This window comes from Phoca vitulina, unplaced genomic scaffold, assembly GCF_004348235.1.
Source record: "Phoca vitulina isolate PV1807 unplaced genomic scaffold, GSC_HSeal_1.0 scaffold17, whole genome shotgun sequence".
NCBI classification, from domain to species: domain Eukaryota; kingdom Metazoa; phylum Chordata; class Mammalia; order Carnivora; family Phocidae; genus Phoca; species Phoca vitulina.
In genome coordinates this window covers 28,703,339-28,723,982 of record NW_022589720.1, presented here as the reverse complement: position 1 = coordinate 28,723,982, position 20,644 = coordinate 28,703,339, and the positions used below count along the sequence as shown (strand labels likewise).

Below are 20,644 nucleotides of genomic sequence, written 5' to 3'. Positions count from 1 at the left end.
GGTCAGTACAGTAAGTGAGGCATTCTATACTCTAGGGCCTTTCCTTTATCCTGGCATTCTCAATTAAACCGGTTTTTTATTGCTATGTTTCATTTGCAAGGACACGTAGCCCTACTAAAACCTTGCTATGAGTAACTAATTCAGGATATTTAGTATCATTTAAGTAATAATTTGGTAATTCAGTAACAACATCATTCTACCTACACCATGTATGTATATTCATACAGATATATACCCATTTATCTGTAAAACAACAATCAATACATAAAAGTCAAGCAAAAAAAAAAAAAGACCTTTAACAAATATGGAACACAGAAACAAATGCTACTTTCATAATCTCTTAAAGTATCTGTTCTCAACAACGAATAGACATAAACTACCCCACAAATATCCATAATCAGAAAAACCAATATCATTGCATAAGGAATTCGGGTCCAGTTTACCTGTGTCAAATAAATATCAAAGCTCTGGGCAAACGGCCTCATAGAGGCCAAGTATCGAACAATCAAACAAGCATCATCATAGTCCACAGTATCAGAGTTCATCCTACAACAGAAAGTCATTAAATTTTTATTTATTTAATTTTTTTGCAAAGAAGATAAATAGGTATCAGAGACATAACTAACTGAAAATGTAAGATGCTTTCTCTCTGGATCTTACTTTAATGTGCTGAACTGAGAAGGTGTGGTTTTGATAATGCTTCTAAGAAACTTTTTCCGGTTTTCAGCTCGATGCATGATTTGACCAGTTGTCTCAACTTCCTTCGCATGATGTGTTCCTTCAGATGATTCTTCATCTTTTTGTGTTTTCATCGCTTTTTCTGTTTCCAGAGTTGTATCACGGAACCACTGGGCTATATAGAATTTGCGAGAAAACTGAAAAGAAAATAGATTAAGACTTGAGCTTGATGAAATTAGCGAAATTTCAAAATGAAATCAGTAACAAAATTTCCAATCCATTGATAAAATGCTCACTCTCAGGAATAAATATTAAGGTGTACTTTAAAGCAACTTCCAGCAGATAAAAACAGATTTTAAGAAAGCTGGAAGGTTTGACTATTGAATGATAGAAAACGTATTATTTTACTTTGTCTTAACACTTGTATTAATGATGTCAAAAGATAATTTGATAAACACAGTTGTATTAAATCTAGAATACTACTATCAATTACTTAACAAACGACAGTATCACACATAGGGCAGTAAAATTATACAGAAGATAGGTCAACTGGGAAAGTTTAGAACAATAGGATACAAGTCTAAAGGTAAAAACTTTAGTAACTTTCAAAATACCCCCTTACTTCTTCAAGAAATACACAGCCAGTTATTAGTGAAATATTTTAACACTGAGGCACACCTATAATCTGTTCCTTTCAATGCAGACCGAAAACCAGCAGTAGTTGGTTGAAAAGCTTAGTTATCTCTTTAGACTGCATATCTCATCAGCAAAAAAAATAAAGAAGTACCCTACTGCATGCACACTGTTTCCTCATACAGTTCATAAATTTTATATACGAACCTATTATACTAATAATTTGGATATATAATATACATAAAATTATAAAAATATAATTAAGGATTGTATTTAAAAATATACACATGGAATTCTAATACCTTCTTTTCATATGCTAATAGATCACCTCAAGCACAACCTGGGCCATGTCTACTGTGAGAAGCAATGATCTAGCTCAGTCTCAAAGATAACTATGAAAAGATGTCTAACTATTTCCCATGTCACACCATTTTAGTGTAATATAATATCTACCAGAATTTCATGAGACAAATCAATCTATAATCATTCTTTTTTGTTTAGATCATCAAGTACCCTTCTGTTTCAAAAATCAGTATTCCAAATAACTTTCCTTTTCAGGACACTTCTCAATTTTCTTTCAGACCCAATTTGAATCTGATGTGTTATTTCCAAAAAAGGGAGAAAAGGTTCCTACCACTAGTGAAGGATCGGTCTCAGTGTTTTCATCCAAGTAATCAAGCAATGCTTTCTGCAGTTGTTGTATTTCATCTTCTCCTCCTGAAACCTACAAAATAAACCAAGTAAGAACAAAAAAGATATGGGGCGCCTGGGTGGCTCAGTCAGTTGGGCGTCTGCCTTCAGCTCAGGTCATGATCCTGGAGTCCTGGGATCGAGCCCCACATCGGGCTCCCTGCTCAGCGGGGAGTCTGCTTCTCTCTCTGCCCTTCACTCTGCTCATACTCTCTCCCTCTCATAAATAAATAAAATCTTAAAAAAAAAAAAAGAGTGCTATTTTTGAAAAACATATTATTAATTGATAGCTGAGACTGAGACTGGCCTCCATTTTTATGAACTATATGTCATCTTTATTTGAAGGAGGTGCATAGGTAGTGGACATAAATATTATCAGAATAATGTGTTAAGTATTCAGAAATAGGAAGGTCCTATCACTGGTTTTCTGTATGGAAAAAAAGAGGCCATTCCAAACTTTTAATCTAAAAATGGAAACTGTTATTATCTGTTTTACTATTTGTTATAGCTGTCTTTGGGATATTTAAAAACATTCTGAAAGAGAAATACTTTTATTTATAATACAAAAGAGTACTTTATTTCATGTAGGATATTAAATATATGTTCACTTGATCTAGGAACAGAAAGATACTGAATCTTAAGGTCCTGTCATGAACAATATACAGCGAGAAACCGTGAGCTGACATTCATGTCTACAGCTTATACTCTAGCTTTACCACACAAAATGCCAATATGGTTTAGAATATCTCTAAGTAGAAAACAAAGACTAGAATAACCCATGTTCTAAGAGTGTGGCGAAATGGATACATGGAGAAATCCATCATAGCACTGTACTAGGACAGTGTAAATTGTCCAAAAGCAAGGTGGAGGTATGTCAAGAACCGTAAGAATATTTACAAATGATCCCTCCCCTCAAGTTTTACAGTGTACAACCGACATGATCATATGTTATGAAGAAGTCCTAGGTCCACTCTAAGAAATACTGAAACCGGGCACCTAGGTCTTTGTTTCTAAATTACCATTCTCCAATAAAAAGAACCAGTAGTATTTGGTGAAATGGCAGATTCCAGGGCTGAGGCAAGGAAAGTAAAAGAGGATCAAGGATCCTGAAACATCTTGTGCCACAAAGTAAAGTTCTCAAAGAAAGATGGGATGGGAATATATAAAAAAGATACAAAAGCCAGCTAAAAGGGGCTCTCACTGGTTATATCTAGGACAATCTGAGCATTAAAATAATGATAGCAACAAATTATAACCTATGAAACAGAATAGGAATGGCAGCATTATTTTAGATGGGAGTATCATATTAATGGTAATTTCTTGCTTTTCAAAAGTGTACTGGGATATTTAAGCAAGAGTTCTTGTTTATAGAAAATATACACACTAAGCAGTGGTTCTCAAACTTTAGCATTCATTAGAATCACCTGGAGGGTCTATCAAAAAACAATGCTGGGCCCCACCTACAGGAATTTCCTATTCAGTAGGAGAGTCCTGAGAATTTGCGTTTCCAGCAAGTCCCTAGGTGATGTTAATATTAGTACTTCTTGTCCAGGGAATCATACTTTGAAATTCAAGGGTAATGGGGGCATTAAGTTTGCTCAAATAGTTCAGAAAAAAAAAATGAACACACAGATATACGTGACATATACACAGACACACACAGATACACATGTATATTTTGCAGGCATGTAAATGTTGCACAAAGATAAAGCAAATGTTATAAAATATCAACAATTAAGGAATTAAGGAATTTGGGTGAAAGGTTTGTGGGAACTCTTTGTACTATTCCTCTTTTTTGTGTTTAATATATAAATTATATTAGTAATATAAATTATTTCAAAATACAAAGTATACTAAAAAAAATGTAAAATGCATTTCTAATGGCCAGCATGAATATGGCTATGAATGTTAAAAAAAAAAAAAAAAGAGTAGAAAGAAAATGAAAACAGTTGTATATGGTAGGATTAGAGATCATTTACCTAACAATTTTCTTAAGTCACTTTTAGCATTAGTAGCACCTCACGCACACTTAAAAAAAAGTGAAGCAATAAAACACGTTTTCTGCCAGACATGAAATATCTATTTAATAAAATGAAAGGAAGACCTCCTCACCTTTCCCCAATATAAAAAAATTTTCAAAATTCAAAGGTATAAAATGACTTGATTGGGAATGCTAAATCATCTTAGTAAACTAAAGATTTAAATAAAACTTAAACGAAACAGAAAACAGCATCATACATTTATAAAAGCAGTTCACAGAAAGAAAGTAAACTAAGGATTTATATAAATCACTTAAAAGTTCCTGTTAGACACTATAATATACCCAATGGTATTAACTTTCTCTGTGGGGCTTTTGAAAAGCCCACTTTTAGAAATGTAAGATCTTACTTTGAATCTATAAAATGAAATGCAACACCAATATAAGAATACCTAAAGAAAGTACTTAACTAATATTTATCCTCATAATTTTAATCCTTTATCTCAATACCTGTTTTAAAATTCGTTCTATAGACCCTTGATCCATTTTGCTTGTAACAGCATCTTTCCTTAATCGTGCAGCAACAGTTCCAAGGTAATCAAGAGATGCCACTCTTAAAGCCATCTCTGTTGACTTGTTACTGAATTGATGAACCTAAACATAAAAATAATTTTAATTTAATTTAATCAATTTATAAATTTTTAATAACAATTTATCATATAAATTCCAAATCTATGTTGTATTATCTGAAAATTTAAACAATTTTTGTGATATTGTTCCATAAGTGACTGCCTTTTGAGAGTTTCTGGAATCTGACATTTTCATTAAAAAAAAAAAAAAAGCATAGATTAATCCTAAGAACACAGTCATTTTCTTTAAATGTAGGCTCAACTGCTTACTTGTGAAAAATGGGATATTACTGAATAAGAACTTCTTATGCTGGAATTCTAATGCCTATGAAATGTTATCTTGGTTTCAGAATAGTATTACTACATTTTCTGGTTCACAGAATGTAAGGTCCCAAAAGCTTTGTAACAATTTGCATTGCACAAGTTTAAATAAATTTTAAAAATAAAAAGAGAAATCATAATATTTCTTTGCATTTTCCTATTGTATTACATGAGAACTAGAAAGTGTCATGTTTTTAGAAATACTCTTAATGATGACAAAGTGTTCATGTTAATCAGTTTCATGCTTTGAAATGAATTAACTGCAGTAACTTATGACTCAGTGTTGAGATGCTTTTAACTAACAATATGGCACTTCCAAACCAAAGAAAAAAGTTTTTAAAGCACTGCTATCTTATGTAATGAAATGAAAGCACCAAAATCACAAGATTTCAAAGTTTTCTACAAAATACTGACAATACTGTGTACAGTTATGCACATGCAAAAATAAAGATGCAATGGTCATATTTCCTTACACATTTTTAAAGAATTCATCATCTGTGAATCAGAGTACATCCTCATTATGTTGTCTTCTAGTAATCTAATAATCTTTAAATGCTATACTCTTACCAACAGTCTCCCTAACAAACTAAGGAGTAGTTCAGCAGCTGGCCATTCAGGCTTATTGACTGTTGAAAGAAGGTCTTGAACAAAATTTTCAAATAGTGGTCTGTAATCTTCTTCACCTTGCTTACTACCACATCTGTTTGAAGATAAATAGTGAAAAGGCTGTGAATTTAGGTGACATGTCTACCAATATGATTGAAATTTTGTTAACTAAGTTTTCTTTTCCCCATATCTCATAACAAGTTATAAGAGAGTACATTAAATATAACATGGCATAAAATGAATCTATTTCTCAAATTTCATTCTTGCCCCTGCTAGGGAATTCATTTATTGCCTAGTATAAACACTACTTTTCAGCAAGTACACCACATTTTTAAAAATGACCATTCTTTCTCTGAGATTACCACAAATTCTTATGAAGGCCGACTAAACCACTCTCTACAAACTTTCCTATTCAATTAGAATTCTCCAATATTTACTGAAGAAAAATTACAGAATTTCAATCTAGTACTTCAACTTGTGGAGTCAAACATATAAGTAAGTTCCCAAGAAGATTTTAGTATTTCAAATGCCTCATTTTAAAGATTAGGAGACCAAGGACAAAGGTGACATATTTAAAGTTCAGGTTATGGCAGGAAATTGGATTAACCATTTACTTAAAATAAATGAACTATTTTCTATACTGGGGAAATAAAAATCAGATTATATTAGTTTTGCTCACTTTTTAAGGAAGATGGAAAGGAAGTTTTGGGCTGTTCTCATGGCTGTTTCATAAGAGTTGGTAATGACAACATCTTGGTCAACCTAGATTGAGAAAAATGAATTTACATAGATATAAGAATCAAAAAAATAAGTTCATTCAGTTGCTACTGTCATGTTATTACTGAATAGGGGCAATACATTTAAACATTAAGAAGCTTATGGGGCACCTGGATGGCTCAGATGGTTAAGCATCGACTCTTGATTTCAACTCAGGTCCTGAGATGGAACCCTGCTATGGGCGTGGAGCCTGCTTAAGTTTCTCTCTCTCCCTCCCTCTGCCTCTCTCCAAAAAGAAGCTTAAACTATTCTTTTATATATAAAGACAGAAGCTACAATTAGTGAACACATTTTAACACTTTATAAAAACTAAGTAAAAATACTGAGTTTATTTTAGTTTATTAAAATATGAAAGAGTAACACACAAATGTGGTTAGCAAATGCAGTATCAATAATTTCTTATGATCTAGGTCAGAAGAAGAAATTGAAACTACAAAAAGAATTTAGAAAAAGACATTTCAAGTTCCAAGTTTAGGAAATGCTGCAATACAATACAAAATAAAATTCAATTCCTTCATGAGAAATTTCAAGATTAAGATATAAACAGTCAATTCAAAGTTGTGGAAACCCAAAGGTGAAAAAATACATGAAAAAGCTCACTAGTTACCAGGAAAATGCAAAATAGAACATGGTATCATTTCAGACTACTAGGCAAAATCTAAAAGAAAGAAAATAAACTAGAATACTACTTTTTTGAGCAAACCGACAAGTTCTAGTAAAGTTAAAAATACATGTACAAAAAAATATACATGTACACTATGATTTAATATTCTACTTCTAAGTATACGTAGAGAAACTCTTAAATCGTGATACAGTTATAGATGTTTAACCCAAGTCAAGAGAATCTGGTATTAGTTATTATGTATTAAAAACAATGTTGACTGAAAAAACAGCTGTAAATATGTCACTATATCATTTACGTAAGTTTAAAAAAATTCTACGTCAGGGGTGCCTGGGTGGCTCAATCGTTAAGCTCTGCCTTTTACTCAGGTCATGATCCCAGGGTCCTGGGATCAAGCCCTGCATCAGGCTCGCCGCTCAGCGGGAAGCCTGCTTCTCCCTCTCTCATTCCCTCTGCTTGTGTTCCTTCTCTCGCTGTGTCTCTCTCTGTCAAATAAATAAATAAAATCTTAAAAAAAAAAAATTCTATGTCAAATGTATGCACATAACTAAATAAATAAGTAAATGGAGGGAGATAAACATTCTCGTGATACCTGTCACCAAAGACAAGGAAGGAAAGACTGGAGAGAAAACAATCAGATTGGGAGAGCGACCTCAACTTTTTTGATAGGCATTTTTCACTTATTTACTTACTTAATTATATACTATTATACACATATGCAAAATTCTGAAAACAATGGAAGAGAGAAACAAAATCATTCCTGTTTCTTTTTAACCTTTTATAATAGTATAAGAACCTGGAAAAATTGTAAGCTTTGATGGGTAAAAGCTACAAAACCAAGAGCAAATCTTAGCTATAGTTACTCAACAGTGAGGCATAAACTCATCTTCTGCACGGGAATTACATTAATCATATTACAATTATATGTTATGGAGTAGTACAGATATTATATATTATAATATTCACTTGCACATTCACTATCTAACTTCAAACTTAGTGGTTGGTATGAAAGGCTTGTTAGCTATTATCATTCTCATTTTATAGCCAAAGAAACAAACTCGGATTAAAATGATCCTTATGTCTCATGACTGGTAGACAAAATAGTACCAGAACTCATGTTTCCTAAAAATTAGTCTAGTGCTCTACAAGGATCCTAAAGACCAACCATAAAGCTCTAATTAAGAACGTCAGTTTTGTAAGAATGGCAGAGAATTTAGGTGCTTCTTCCTATAAAAGTACAAAGTTATAAAAGATTCCTTACTTTTTTATTTGAGTCCTCTTCTGAATTAGAGTCCTTCTCTGATGATGGTAAGTGTACAACACACTGAATTAGTTGTAAAACCAGTGCTGTAACCATCTGAATATACATAGGCTCTCCATCCATATCACTACTATTTAACCTTTAATGGAGAAGAAAATATTTAAATCATACAAAGAATGAGAATTTCACTCTACATGTCATCTATCATCTGAAAATTTCAGGATGCTTTACTAATATTTCTAGGCATTATCTTTAGTCCTTGTAATAGTGTCCTTAAGTCAAATTATTTTTAATAAATTAGAAAAGTACCAATTCAATGTCTATACATACTTAGATAATTGTCAAAGGAAAATGCAATATTTAATACAAATTTCTATACTCTATATGCACTGCAGGCAAAGATTTATACATGAAAAATGTCAAATATTTCTCAAAATGATTTTTAAAATGAGCAAAGTCTTCTAGATTTCCAAATGCTCATACATTCTGGTACTCATTTTCTTATTAAAATCTGATACACAGTCAGCTCTTGATCATCTGTGGTAGGGTATGAGGGCAGTGGCATGGAATATAAAAAAACCAAATTTAAATCTTTAAGTCTAAAGATACTGTAAAGGTGTAAGAATTCTCTTATATGCTGATAATTATTTTACATAAGACAGCCTTCAAAACAATCTAAATATAACCCTATATGCCAGGTCAACACACTTAATCACTCAGGAAATTATAATGGTTATGATAATGATGATGATTCCCCAGGACAACAAAGACAATAATGCTGACTACAGCAGTGGATAACATTTCTTAGTTACCCTGTTGCTTAGTGATTTAAGAGCTTTTAATCTTCACGTCTATTCTCCATACTGCTGCCAGAGTAATCTTCCAGCTTTTAAACATATTATTTAATGACTTTCTACTGTATAAAGGATTAAGTCCAAGTTCCTTAGTATGGCTTATAAAACACTTGAACTGCCTTTGACTTTTTCAAGCCACATTCCCTATCATGGCTTAATCAGGGATGATTTTGCCCCTCAGGGGACATCTGCCAGTGTCTAGAGAAAATTTTGGTTGTCACAATTGGAAGGGGTGGGTAGGTGGGTGGTTTTCTTGTCATCTAGAAGTTATAGGTCAGGGATGTTGCTAAGCATCTTACCATGTACAGAACAGCCTTTCACAACAAAGTATTAACTGCCCAAAATGTCAAAAGCATCATGACTGAAAAACCCTGTCATAGATCTTTACACCTGAGAATCAATGAACTTCTCTTTAAGTCCCCCAAACATGCACTGTTTTTTCACATATCTAAGCTATTCTTCATGCTGCTCTGACTAAATTGCCTTTTATTTGATCACTAAAATAAAAATCACAGTTGAGGAATAAATTTATAAGGGCTACAATGTAATGTAATTCTTCACTGTACTTAGCCTTTGATATAATTAGTTACCTGAAGTTCCTCAAACTCCTCTTGCTGGTTGGTAATCTTGCAAGTGAAGTAAAAATTTCTTCCAAAATTAACTGCCTATGTTTTTCATATCTTGAGAATACCTGTTTAGTAATTATAAGATTTCAAATTTAGTTTATATTTATTTGAAAACAAAAATGATATACACATGATAAAAAATATCATCTGTCATTTACAATGAAAATGTTTTCAACATCTTCAATGACAGTGACTTAATTTACACAACTTTTCCATCATTAATTACAACATTCTTGTAGAAGTCAGAGTATACTAGTTTCATTTAGAGGAGTATACTATCTTGGAGATGGAAAGACAAAATGTAAATGATTTTAAACAATTCTGATTTAATTGTAGATATTAAGGAATTATTAATGGAAATATTTTTTAAAAATTTAGAAGGGAAAAATAAAACAAGACAAAATCAGAGAAGAAGATAAACTGTAAGAGATTCTTTATCATAGGAAACAAACTGAGGGTTGCTGGAGGGGAGGGGGTGGAGGGATGGGGTAACTGGGTGATGGACATTAAGGAGGCACGTGATAATGAGCACTGGGTATTATATAAGACTGATGAATCACTGAACTCTACCTCTGAAACTAATAATACACTATGTTAATTAACTGAATTTAAATAAATTAAAATAAAATAAAAATTTAGAAGAGTTTAAGATATAAGGCAAACAAAAATAGTCCTTATGCTGAAATACATCTATGGAAATTCAATCTGCATTAAATTTTGCAAATTTGGATTAAATGATATCAATATTATTTTTCCAGGGGGATAACTAAAAGTACGAATTTATACTTACTGCAGTGACTAACTTAATGGCACATAATTGTAGTTCACTGACATTTTCCACAAAAAATGGTGTTATTCCCATTGATGATACCTGCACACACAAAACGTAATCGGTATACATCTCTACTTGATTTCGGTAACATTCTACCTTAACTAAATTCCAAAACATTCATAAACTTACTGGAAAAAACTGAGAGGTCATTTTCTTTCCCCTCATTAATCGTTAGTATCGATCTAGTTCTTTCTCTGCTCCTTTCACCCTCAAGCACAGTACATTAGTACATACTTTCTTTCCATAGCCGCCATTCCTCTGATCTCCACATTTTGGGTTGATAAATGTTACAATATAAAGAAACAATACATTTTGCTACTCTGGATGAAAATATTCTGGCATATTTCAAAGGAAGTAATCATTTACCTTTCAAAGAATTTATGGAGTTTAGAGTTTATACTATATTCACCTATCTTTTGCCCTAAATGTGTCTTTTTAAAACTTCCCTGGACTTGTATTTCTTCATTTTATATATATTCTGAATGGAAAAAATTAACATAGTGCTGGCATTATTACCGAGCGAGCAAGGTTATACTGAACTCACTTAGACCCTCTATTCTTACATAGTTTGGTCTAAAATTGAACAAAATGCTTAAAAAAAAAACTTACCTGAAGAATTGTTGTGTCTGTAAGAAGCTGTATCTCTAGCAATTCTGATAAGCTGCTAACAATGTCACAAACTTTATTATAAAGCATTACTATTACTCTCTGCTTATGGGTAGAACATTTAGCCCGTTTTGCCTTTGAACTTAACAAGCCTCCTAAAATGAAAGAAAAAATTCAAACAAGTAATTTATCAACTTTTAATAATTTTTAATAAACAGTAATAAAATTGTATTCTGAATTAAGAGAACACTTTTTTTGGGGGGGGGGGGAGATTGTGCTACATAAAAATATAACCTGGCAAATAAAGCTGGTTATTTATTAAAACAGAAAATTATTCTCTAGGGATATCTAGATAGCAAGTAATCATTCTTATAACAGATAATCTATGGTACATTCCAGTGGCTACTAAATTCTTGTAAAATATGTATCTTTATTTCTATTTTTTCTCATTGGTGCAGGACAGTAAGATTATATTTCCCTTTAAATTAACGTGCAATTATTAAACAATAATTAATTGTAGATTATTCATAAACCAAGTTATGTCCCCTTCTCGTTAAATGTACATGTTAACTATTTCACTGCTCGTTTATTAAGGTTATAAATAAGAGAAAGATTATACATCTTGAATCAATCCATTTTGTAGATAACTAATATTCTGCATAAAATTAGGGTGAAGTGATAAATAGAACCAGAAGCTAATATTATCTGGGATTTTCCCTGCCCAGTAGAAATTACTTCCATTTTATGTAAATATTTGTTAAAGAAATTATACTTGAACAAGTACTGGATTAACTAAAAGTTCTAACTCTAGCCAAATCAAAGCCAGTATTTATTACAATTTATATGATCTAGTAATTTTTGTGCCATTTTAAGTTATTGCATTCTGACCCATCCAACATAATAAAATTAACAGATAATTTAGACATAATATTCAAAAACTTCCAATATAAAAAGGCAAACTAACCTCCGTGAGGATCTAATCTGTAAACAGGATCATACTGAGGATAGAGTGTATTCTGCAAATGAAATTTAGTGTACTGTATAACTCTTTCAATTACATCCTCAATATATACAGCTTTTGGCATGTTAGGGGATGTCATAATGTTGATAGTTGTAAGACAGGCATCTGCTGATTTTGTAACTCTCTCCATGATAAGGTCTCTCCATAATCTTTCTTCTTCTTCAGTATCGTTATTCTATAAAACAGTACATTGTTAATGAAATGGAAATAAACATGTTTATGTTAAAATATTAAAAAAAATGATATATTCGATTTTCATGGTGTTTTGATGTATATACATTTCTTTTTTTTTAAGTAAGCTCTACGCCCAATGTGGTGCTTGAACTCATGAGCCCAAGATCAAGAGTCATGTGCTCTATCTACTGACTGAGCCAGCTACGCGCCCCGATGCATGTACATGTATATTCATAAACATCAGGAATGAAGTACAAATACTGATGTTACTTTAAGATTTTTGTTTCAAAGTTTTCAAATATAATATATTCTATCTCCTAATTCACCACTAGATGACACTCCAATAACAAAATTATAGTATCTTCCATGTACTTTATCCAAACCTAAGATTTTAGGAAAGACTGTAATTGTATATAAATAACTTTGTTTGGAGTATAAACATGATAGTCAAAACTCTGCAAGTTCTGTTTGCTGTTGTGAGAACAAAGCGAAAATTAAAACGACGAATGGTAGAGCTGCATTTAAAAGTAGTAAAATGTTATTGACTCAATCATTCCCATTATTTGTTTTTCAAAAACACAGTATTTTTGAAACAGATACTAAAAAGTAGTTATTATGCAGACTACCGAAAACATAATTTATTTTCTAAAATGGGTAATTCGACAACTGACAGAAGATTGCATTTTAATTTACACACTAGTAACTTACATTACCAATGGGAAGGAGTGCTTTTAATCTCACTGAGAGTGAAAATCCTTCTATCACATGTTTACTTATGAAATACTAACTTTATACTCTAGGAATACTTTCAAATACATGCTATTCAAAGCATATACACTGGGAAATGAAGCAAATAAAAGCACGATATATGTAAAACAGAGAAGGGCTTTCCAATCACTAATGCCTACAAACTCCATTACTTTTTTCCTAACTCTAAGCTTTCTTCCATTTAACTGCTTACATACCTACTTAAAAAAATAAGATAAAGCAGCTTTTCTTTAATATTAAAATTGCTGTATGGAAGAGTCAGTTAAGGAGGTTTATCATTCATGTAAAATGTTAAGATTATCTGCAACACATTAAATAATGTTACGGCTTCAGGAATTAGAATAACTTCATTAAGATTGAGTCAGGCAGCTCTCCAGAACTCTAGATTCTTGAGATTAATTACAGTTTCTTGTCAAAGTGTTTCAAATATAGTTTGAAGACTAAGGATATAGCAGATTGCCACTATTGGTTTCTCTAAGCCCTTTGTTTCTTTTTTTTAAGCCCTTTGTTTCTGATTCAAAAGCTGATTTAAAAAGGGCATTGGAAAAATACAGATATATTTAAGAAACCATAGAAATACATCTGAGTTTATTTTTCTACATTTTTTATTCCATGTAGATCACTTAGCAATCCTGTGGCTTCGGCAAACTCAAGAACATTTCTCTTATAAGATCCAGTGCATGTACTAAATATATACAGTATATATGCATATATGAGATCGCTTCTTGGCCTTTTGGCTAAGATCAAGTATATGCATATATGAGAATGGAAATACATATATCAAAAGTGTTAATAGTGGTTATTGCTAGATGAAAATATGGACCTTTTTGAGCTTGTGGTTTGGAAATTTTCTGCAATAAGGAAAATTCAGTAACTTAAAACTTTTCCAAATTCTTATCTCATTTTAATGCCCATAAGTATTAGTGTTCGTATTCATTAATGGTAGAGCTATCAAGATCAATTCGAATATACATATGATTTTGAAAGTCTGCTACAATGCTAAGAAGGAATATTCCAGACAATTTACTTTTATCAGTTTATAAACCATTACATTATGTTGCTACTGTTTTTGACATAAAGGTACTAAAATATATTAACAGTTGCTGTTAATGTTTATTGAGAACTTAATATATGGAAACATTGTTAAGCACTGTACATGAATTAAATTATTTAATACTTTCAATGACCATTTGAACTAGGTATAAAAATGGTATAGAGGTGCCTGGGTGGTTTAGTCGGTTAAGCGTCTACGTTCCGCTCAGGTCATGATCTCAGGGTCCTGGGATCAAGCCCCATGATGGGCCCCCTGCTCAGGTGGGAGTTTGCTACCCCCTCTCCCTTTGTCCCTCCCCCCACTCGTGTGTGCTCTCTCTTGCAAATAAATAAAATCTTAAAACAAAAAAAAGGTATATAAGGATTACTGTTTTAGGATACAGTATAAGGTTTCTATTTAATTCTCCAGGAAGGTCAAGAAAAAGAATTACTATCATTTCATAAATGAAAAAAATATTTTAAACACAATCATACACAAGGAAGAGCATAATGTAAAATTAAAGAACAGTCCTGTAAATTGAAATGAATTTACATCTGTTGTCTGTTTAGGTCAAAGCTGTGAATCAACAATGTAATTTTGAATTACTAAAAGTGTAATTTAGTAGCACTGCTAATGAATGAAACAAGCTCAAAAAAAAATGAAATTTGAGATTTCCCCTATAAATCAGAGTTCTTTTGAAAAAAACTTGTATCTTAACAATAGTAAAGGTAAAATTAACAATATGGATCTTGAACTTACATGATTTAACAAAGTGGAAAGCTTTGACCCATCTTGAATATTCTTCTCCAAGATATTTAGGACTTTCACAGTTTTGTCAGTGGAAAGCTAAAATAGCAACATATATATATATTTTTTTTAATCAATAATTGGTAAAAGTGATAAATTATTCAAGAAACATGTACAATTATCACCTTTGGGCTATGGAACATAAAACATTACCACCCACTTAAAGAGTGGGAAAATTTTCCCACTTAGATTCTCTACTTAAATCTGAATTATGTAGAGAATTAATCACTTGTTTCTGAAAGACAGAAAAGCAAACACAGAATGGGCACATATGCACACTACTAACTCAACTCTTACCATATAGCTAGTCAAGATTTAGTTTGTTCTGATACCTGGCTCCCTGTTCTTGTGGCAGTGATACTGAACATGTGTATGAACACACACACACACACACTCTCTCTCTAAGTTTTCATCTGTTGATTTAATTATGCTATGGTTTCCACACTACAGTGTTATTCAGCAGGTGTCTTAAAATTCAAGGTGGTATTACGAATGAAGCATAAAACTGTAAATGATAAAAGTTACAAATGTAAAGTAACACCTTTTTTTTTTTTAGAAGAAATCTTTCTTATTTTAAAAAGTATCTCCTATTTCATTTCTTAGAAAGGATGCTTTCTCTACCTAAAAAATTAGTAGTCAATTTAAAGGTTCTGCTAGGAGGCAACTATTACTCATATTCTCCTGATTGAACAGGTCTCCTTTTAGACTACTAGCATGCAACTAGGACTCTCAACCAAATCAGCCAGAAGAGTCAAATGGAAGGATCAATAGAGTAACTGACATTAAGTACATTTTGATTATTTATGCTGGAGTATAGAAACAAGTTCCCCCAAATACTGCTTTAGATAATTTCATAACAGATTAAACTACTGAGACTTTTGGTAAACTTTCCATACTTTGAAAATAGTCAGCAAATTCACCTTGTGAAATTGAAATATTAGCTATATATAATTATGGAATTTATGAAATAAAACCTAGGATTGGCAGTGTCACTTCAAAAAATTGATGCCATTTTCCTACACAAAAAATAAATCAATATATCCCTCACTGCATATAGTAATATCATTGTGAACTAACAGCACATTAATTATTGGTTAACTATGTGATATGTCTGGCTTTAAAAATCAAATTCAGGGGCGCCTGGGTGGCTCAGTCCTTAGGCGTCTGCCTTTGGCTCAGGTCGTGATCCCAGGGTCCTGGGATCAAGTCCTGCGTTGGGCTCCCTGCTCAGCGGGAAGCCTGCTTCTCCCTCTCACACTCCCCCTGCTCATGTTCCCTCTACTGCTGTCTCTCTCTCTGTGTCAAATAAATAAATACAATCTTTAAAAATCAAATTCATAGAAACCTTTGTGCACTGTTGGTGAGAATGTAAAACGGTGCACCCACTATGGAAAACAGTATGGAGGGTCCTCAAAAACCTAAAAATAGAACCACCATAAGATCCATCAATTCCACTTCTGGGAATATATCTGAAGGAAAAGAAAACACTAACTTAAAAAGATATATGCATGCCCATGTTCACTGCATGATTATTTACAATAGCCAAGACATGAAAGCATCCAAAGTGTCCACTGATGGATGAACGGACAAAGAAAATACAATGTGTACACACACACACACACACACACGCACATATATATACACAAAATGTCAATGAAACATCTTGCCATAAAAAAAAGGAAATCTTGCCATTTGTGACAACATGATTAGTCCTTGAGGGCATTATGCTAAGAGTAATAAGTGAGACAAAGACAAATGCCATATCATCTCACTTACATGTGGAATCTAAAACCACTACTAACAAACAACCAATCAAACACATAGACACAGAGAACAGATGGGTGGTTGCCACAGGGGTTGGGGATAGGGGCTAAGGTGGGTGAAGATGGTCAAAAGGTACAAATTTCCTGTTATAAGTAAGTCCTCAGGATGTAATGTACAGCATGGTGACTACAGTTAAACTATCCTTCATATCTGAAAGTTCCTAAGAGAGTAGAACTTAAAAGTTCTCATCACAGAAAAAAAAATGTAACTATGTGTGATGATGGATGTTAACTAGATTTACTGTTGTGATCATTTTGCAGTATATACAAATATCAACTGGTTATGAAACATGAAACTAATATAACTTGTATGCAATATGATTTTCTTTAGAATAATTTACAGAATACTTCGAGTCTTGTTTTTTAAAAAAGAAATAGTTCAGTTAAACTCTCAGAAGGCAACCATAAACTGTGTTCATTATTATTTATGTAATCTTTGTAATTTACCTTGAAAACTTTAATTTCAAATATTAGACCTTAAGTAAATATATAAATTTTTCTTTAGTGAGATACCTTATCCATTATACCCATTGCTTTAATTTTAGCAGATTCACTGCCGAGTTCATTAAGCTGATGTTTTCCTAAAAGAAGTTCCTGAGGAATTTCATCATCATCACCTAAAAAACCAAACCAAACAGTTTAGGTACAATAAATAGCTCAAAATAGTAAGCTTAACTTTTTAATAAAATTTCTGGACACACAAAGAAATACAAACAAACTAAACAAATAACAACCTAAGAGGCTTCAGTTAACCTCAAGCAAACCCTGAATGAAAGGACAGGGATTAAAGTGAGAGTTCTGACTAAGATGGGAGGAGGAAATAGATCTCTTATCTTCACTACTTTAGATATACTGTTGACCCTTCTCAACCAAGCTCTCTGCTCCCAGAGGCTGACCTGTATGGACTACATCAACAGTCTCCCATCCCCTCTGGCTTCTGTTTGGGTTCAGCTAGTGGGGTTCCCTGTCAGAAGATCAAAGAGAAGGAGAGTGAGGTCAGGGTATTTATATCCCTCACTCCTTCCTTGTAAGGTCTCCTCAGGCTGCCTGTGTCCTCTGACCAAAAGGTTACTGCTTTTTTTCAAGGGAGTCTACATTATTTTCCCTACAGAATGAGTTCTGGTAACTTCTCTTTACCCTTGTTCCTTTTGGAGTAGGGATGGTAACAGTTCCATGGCTGTTAACCCCAGATTGTGGCACCATCTGTCCCCAACTCTGTAACTGGTCTCTTTGTAAATAAGTCCTCCTCAAATTATCCTAATTTGAGAGTGCCATCTGTCTTAATGTTGGGATTCTGTTGGGATCTTAAATGACATGGAAGACAGTTTCTCAGCACACAATTGGTATGCCAAATAATGGAGAAATGCATTAATGATACTTTGTGACTTTCACAAAACAAATACTTTTAAAATAAAGGGTAATATAATATAAAGGGTAATGTAACTTTTAAGACATTTTCAAATAGGTGGACTGATATCAAAATTATTGTATATTATATGGCTTTTGTATAAATCAGGCACTAGTGTTTTTACCAGCTGAAGGTGGCATGGAATTGTTGAGAGTAGCTCTAAATACTGTAAGCAGTGTTACATTTTTATATTTAAAGATATGATCTTTACATATTATTATAAAAGGAATATATGAATATATTAATCCTATTGTATTCTAATTGGTTTACTATCTTGTTTTCCGTATTAGATTCTGTATTACTTAAAGCCAGGGGCTGGGGTAATTATCTTTGCATCTCTAGCACTTAATATACTGCTGACAAAGACTAAGTATTCAATAAATATTGTCTATAAGAATAAATGAGCAGATGCATGGGTTCCTATTTCTGCATCCTTGCTCATATTAGTACTCTCCTTACCTAGTACCTACTCATGTCTCATCTGAATAAAGGTTTCTTTAATTATTATGACCTACTTTGGTAGCTGCATTCTCAGGATTCCAAAGACACGATCAATAATACTTGATTATTACATTAAAGTTTTCAGTTTCTTGATAACATAGACTACACTTGAGGGGTGCCTGGGTGGCTCAGTCAGTTAAGCATCTGCCTTCAGCTCAGGTCACGATCCCAGGGTCCTGGGATCGAGTCCCACATCAGGCTCTCTGCTCAGCGGGGAGTCTGTCTGTCTGTCTCTCAAATAAATAATCTTTAAAGCAAAACAAAACAAAACAAAACAACCAAATAAACATAGACTACACCTAACTCTACAACTAGATTTTAAGTTTCTAGAGAGCAAAGACCATCCCTCTGTATGCACTAGAGAATTGGCAGAAAGCTAAATACATAGGTAAATATATTTAAAACTGACTTTATATTTAGAGGTAAATAAATATATCTTAAAATGATTTTACCAAATGCAGTAAAATCCATATCTTCTAAATTATCCAAAATATTCTCTATTGAGGCTGTGAATCTCTTAAAAGTTGAAGAATCCATCATTTCTACAACAGAGAAAAAATAAAAACTTATCACATTACATGTAGAAAACTGAAGTTGAAGACTATGAACAAAGAAACTAAAAATGTTACCTTCAGGTGTTAGTTTTGGTTCATAAGCTTTCCTCTTCTTCTGTTTTTCTTTTTTCTTCATTTTTCTAGCAACTAAAATAAACATAAAGAAATATTGAAATACAGGAATGACAACTTAAAATAGTTCTATTTTTGCTTCTAGTTTCCTCCAGAACATTAAATACTTAAACAATAACCACTGCCATTCCAAACTAAATATATACTTCTGTCTTAACAAATAGTTGTTAATTAACTCATAAAAAGGTATCAAATACTCTTCAAAGTTAAAGACCTAAATTTAAAGCAGCTTATGTAAGAAATCCGTTGACACTGATGAATTACCCTCACTAAGGCTGGGAGGAGGAGAATAATCTTCCATGTCAGAATCTGATGGGCTTCGGTTTCGATAACGACCACCACCCGAACTCCTTCTTCCTTCATGAGAGTGGCCACTTCTCCTATGATCCCCAGAGCTTCTTCTGTCACGCTCTTCATATTCCCATGCTTTATCATCATCTTTTTTATGTCGTTTCCTAGAGGCTAGAAGCAAATCCCCATGACAAATAATTTACCTCATTTAAAAAGACTATTAAAATTTGTATGCACTTCACAAATGAACCACATGGGGGAAAATCATTGTGTGGGTCTAGGAAATGGAGTCATTCTGTTTAATCAGAAATATAAATTATGGTATAGAAATGGTATCACTTATTTTAGCATTATCCTATTATTTTAGATTTAAAGATTTCTACATGAATTTGGTTTGCTAATAAATAGGAATGTTCTGGGAATTAAACAGGGCTCATTTCAAAGAAAGGTATTCAGTGAGTCAGTAAAGATAATATCTAACCATCAGGATTAATTAAGGCATGTAAAACAATCTTTATCTAGGATTTGGATGAAAAACAGAAACACCTTAAAGCATATGAATTACTGATGGGGAGCAGGGTTTGGAGGAAAAGTAAACTTTTGAGAAAGTGCTATAGAATATGGAGTAATCATGTATACCAACAATGAAAAGCCAAGTTAAGCCCAAAACTTAGGTATAAAGTCAAAAGACTGATAATCTAACATCACAGACCTACAGAGATAGAATAAATCTGTACAGTTGTAAATACTCATATATTGAATTCAGTTCTCCAACAATGTACTTGCTTAAACCCAAGGAGAAAAGCTTTTTAAGCTTATACATGCTACATAAACATATTTATATATGTTACCTTCATTTCCTTCCCCAACCTTCCAAGGGTCTAAGCATTCCATTAAATACACCAGTACTGACAGGAACTTCCAGGCAGAACTGGCAAACAGATTTCATCTGACACATCAACTCTGATCAACTGGTAATAGCTGCCTAGAGCATTATATTTCCCCCAAGAAAGCATCAT

At 32.7% G+C, this 20,644-nt stretch overlaps 1 protein-coding gene across 2 annotated transcripts in view; it reads right to left on the bottom strand.

The window, feature by feature from the left end:
• NIPBL (NIPBL cohesin loading factor) overlaps positions 1-20,644 on the bottom strand; it is a 201,911-nt gene that overhangs the window by 42,607 nt on the left and 138,660 nt on the right. For both annotated transcript variants that reach the window (XM_032415149.1, XM_032415150.1), the window contains exons 12-27: positions 19,599-19,796; positions 19,278-19,349; positions 19,101-19,190; positions 17,253-17,356; positions 14,869-14,955; positions 12,078-12,309; positions 11,117-11,268; positions 10,466-10,546; positions 9,640-9,740; positions 8,196-8,334; positions 6,215-6,297; positions 5,497-5,629; positions 4,490-4,633; positions 1,946-2,035; positions 661-875; positions 444-546 (exon numbers count right to left, since the gene is read on the bottom strand). In XM_032415149.1, the coding sequence (XP_032271040.1) occupies positions 444-546; positions 661-875; positions 1,946-2,035; positions 4,490-4,633; positions 5,497-5,629; positions 6,215-6,297; positions 8,196-8,334; positions 9,640-9,740; positions 10,466-10,546; positions 11,117-11,268; positions 12,078-12,309; positions 14,869-14,955; positions 17,253-17,356; positions 19,101-19,190; positions 19,278-19,349; positions 19,599-19,796 (2,024 nt within the window). The remainder of the gene's footprint in view (positions 1-443; positions 547-660; positions 876-1,945; positions 2,036-4,489; positions 4,634-5,496; positions 5,630-6,214; positions 6,298-8,195; positions 8,335-9,639; positions 9,741-10,465; positions 10,547-11,116; positions 11,269-12,077; positions 12,310-14,868; positions 14,956-17,252; positions 17,357-19,100; positions 19,191-19,277; positions 19,350-19,598; positions 19,797-20,644) is intronic.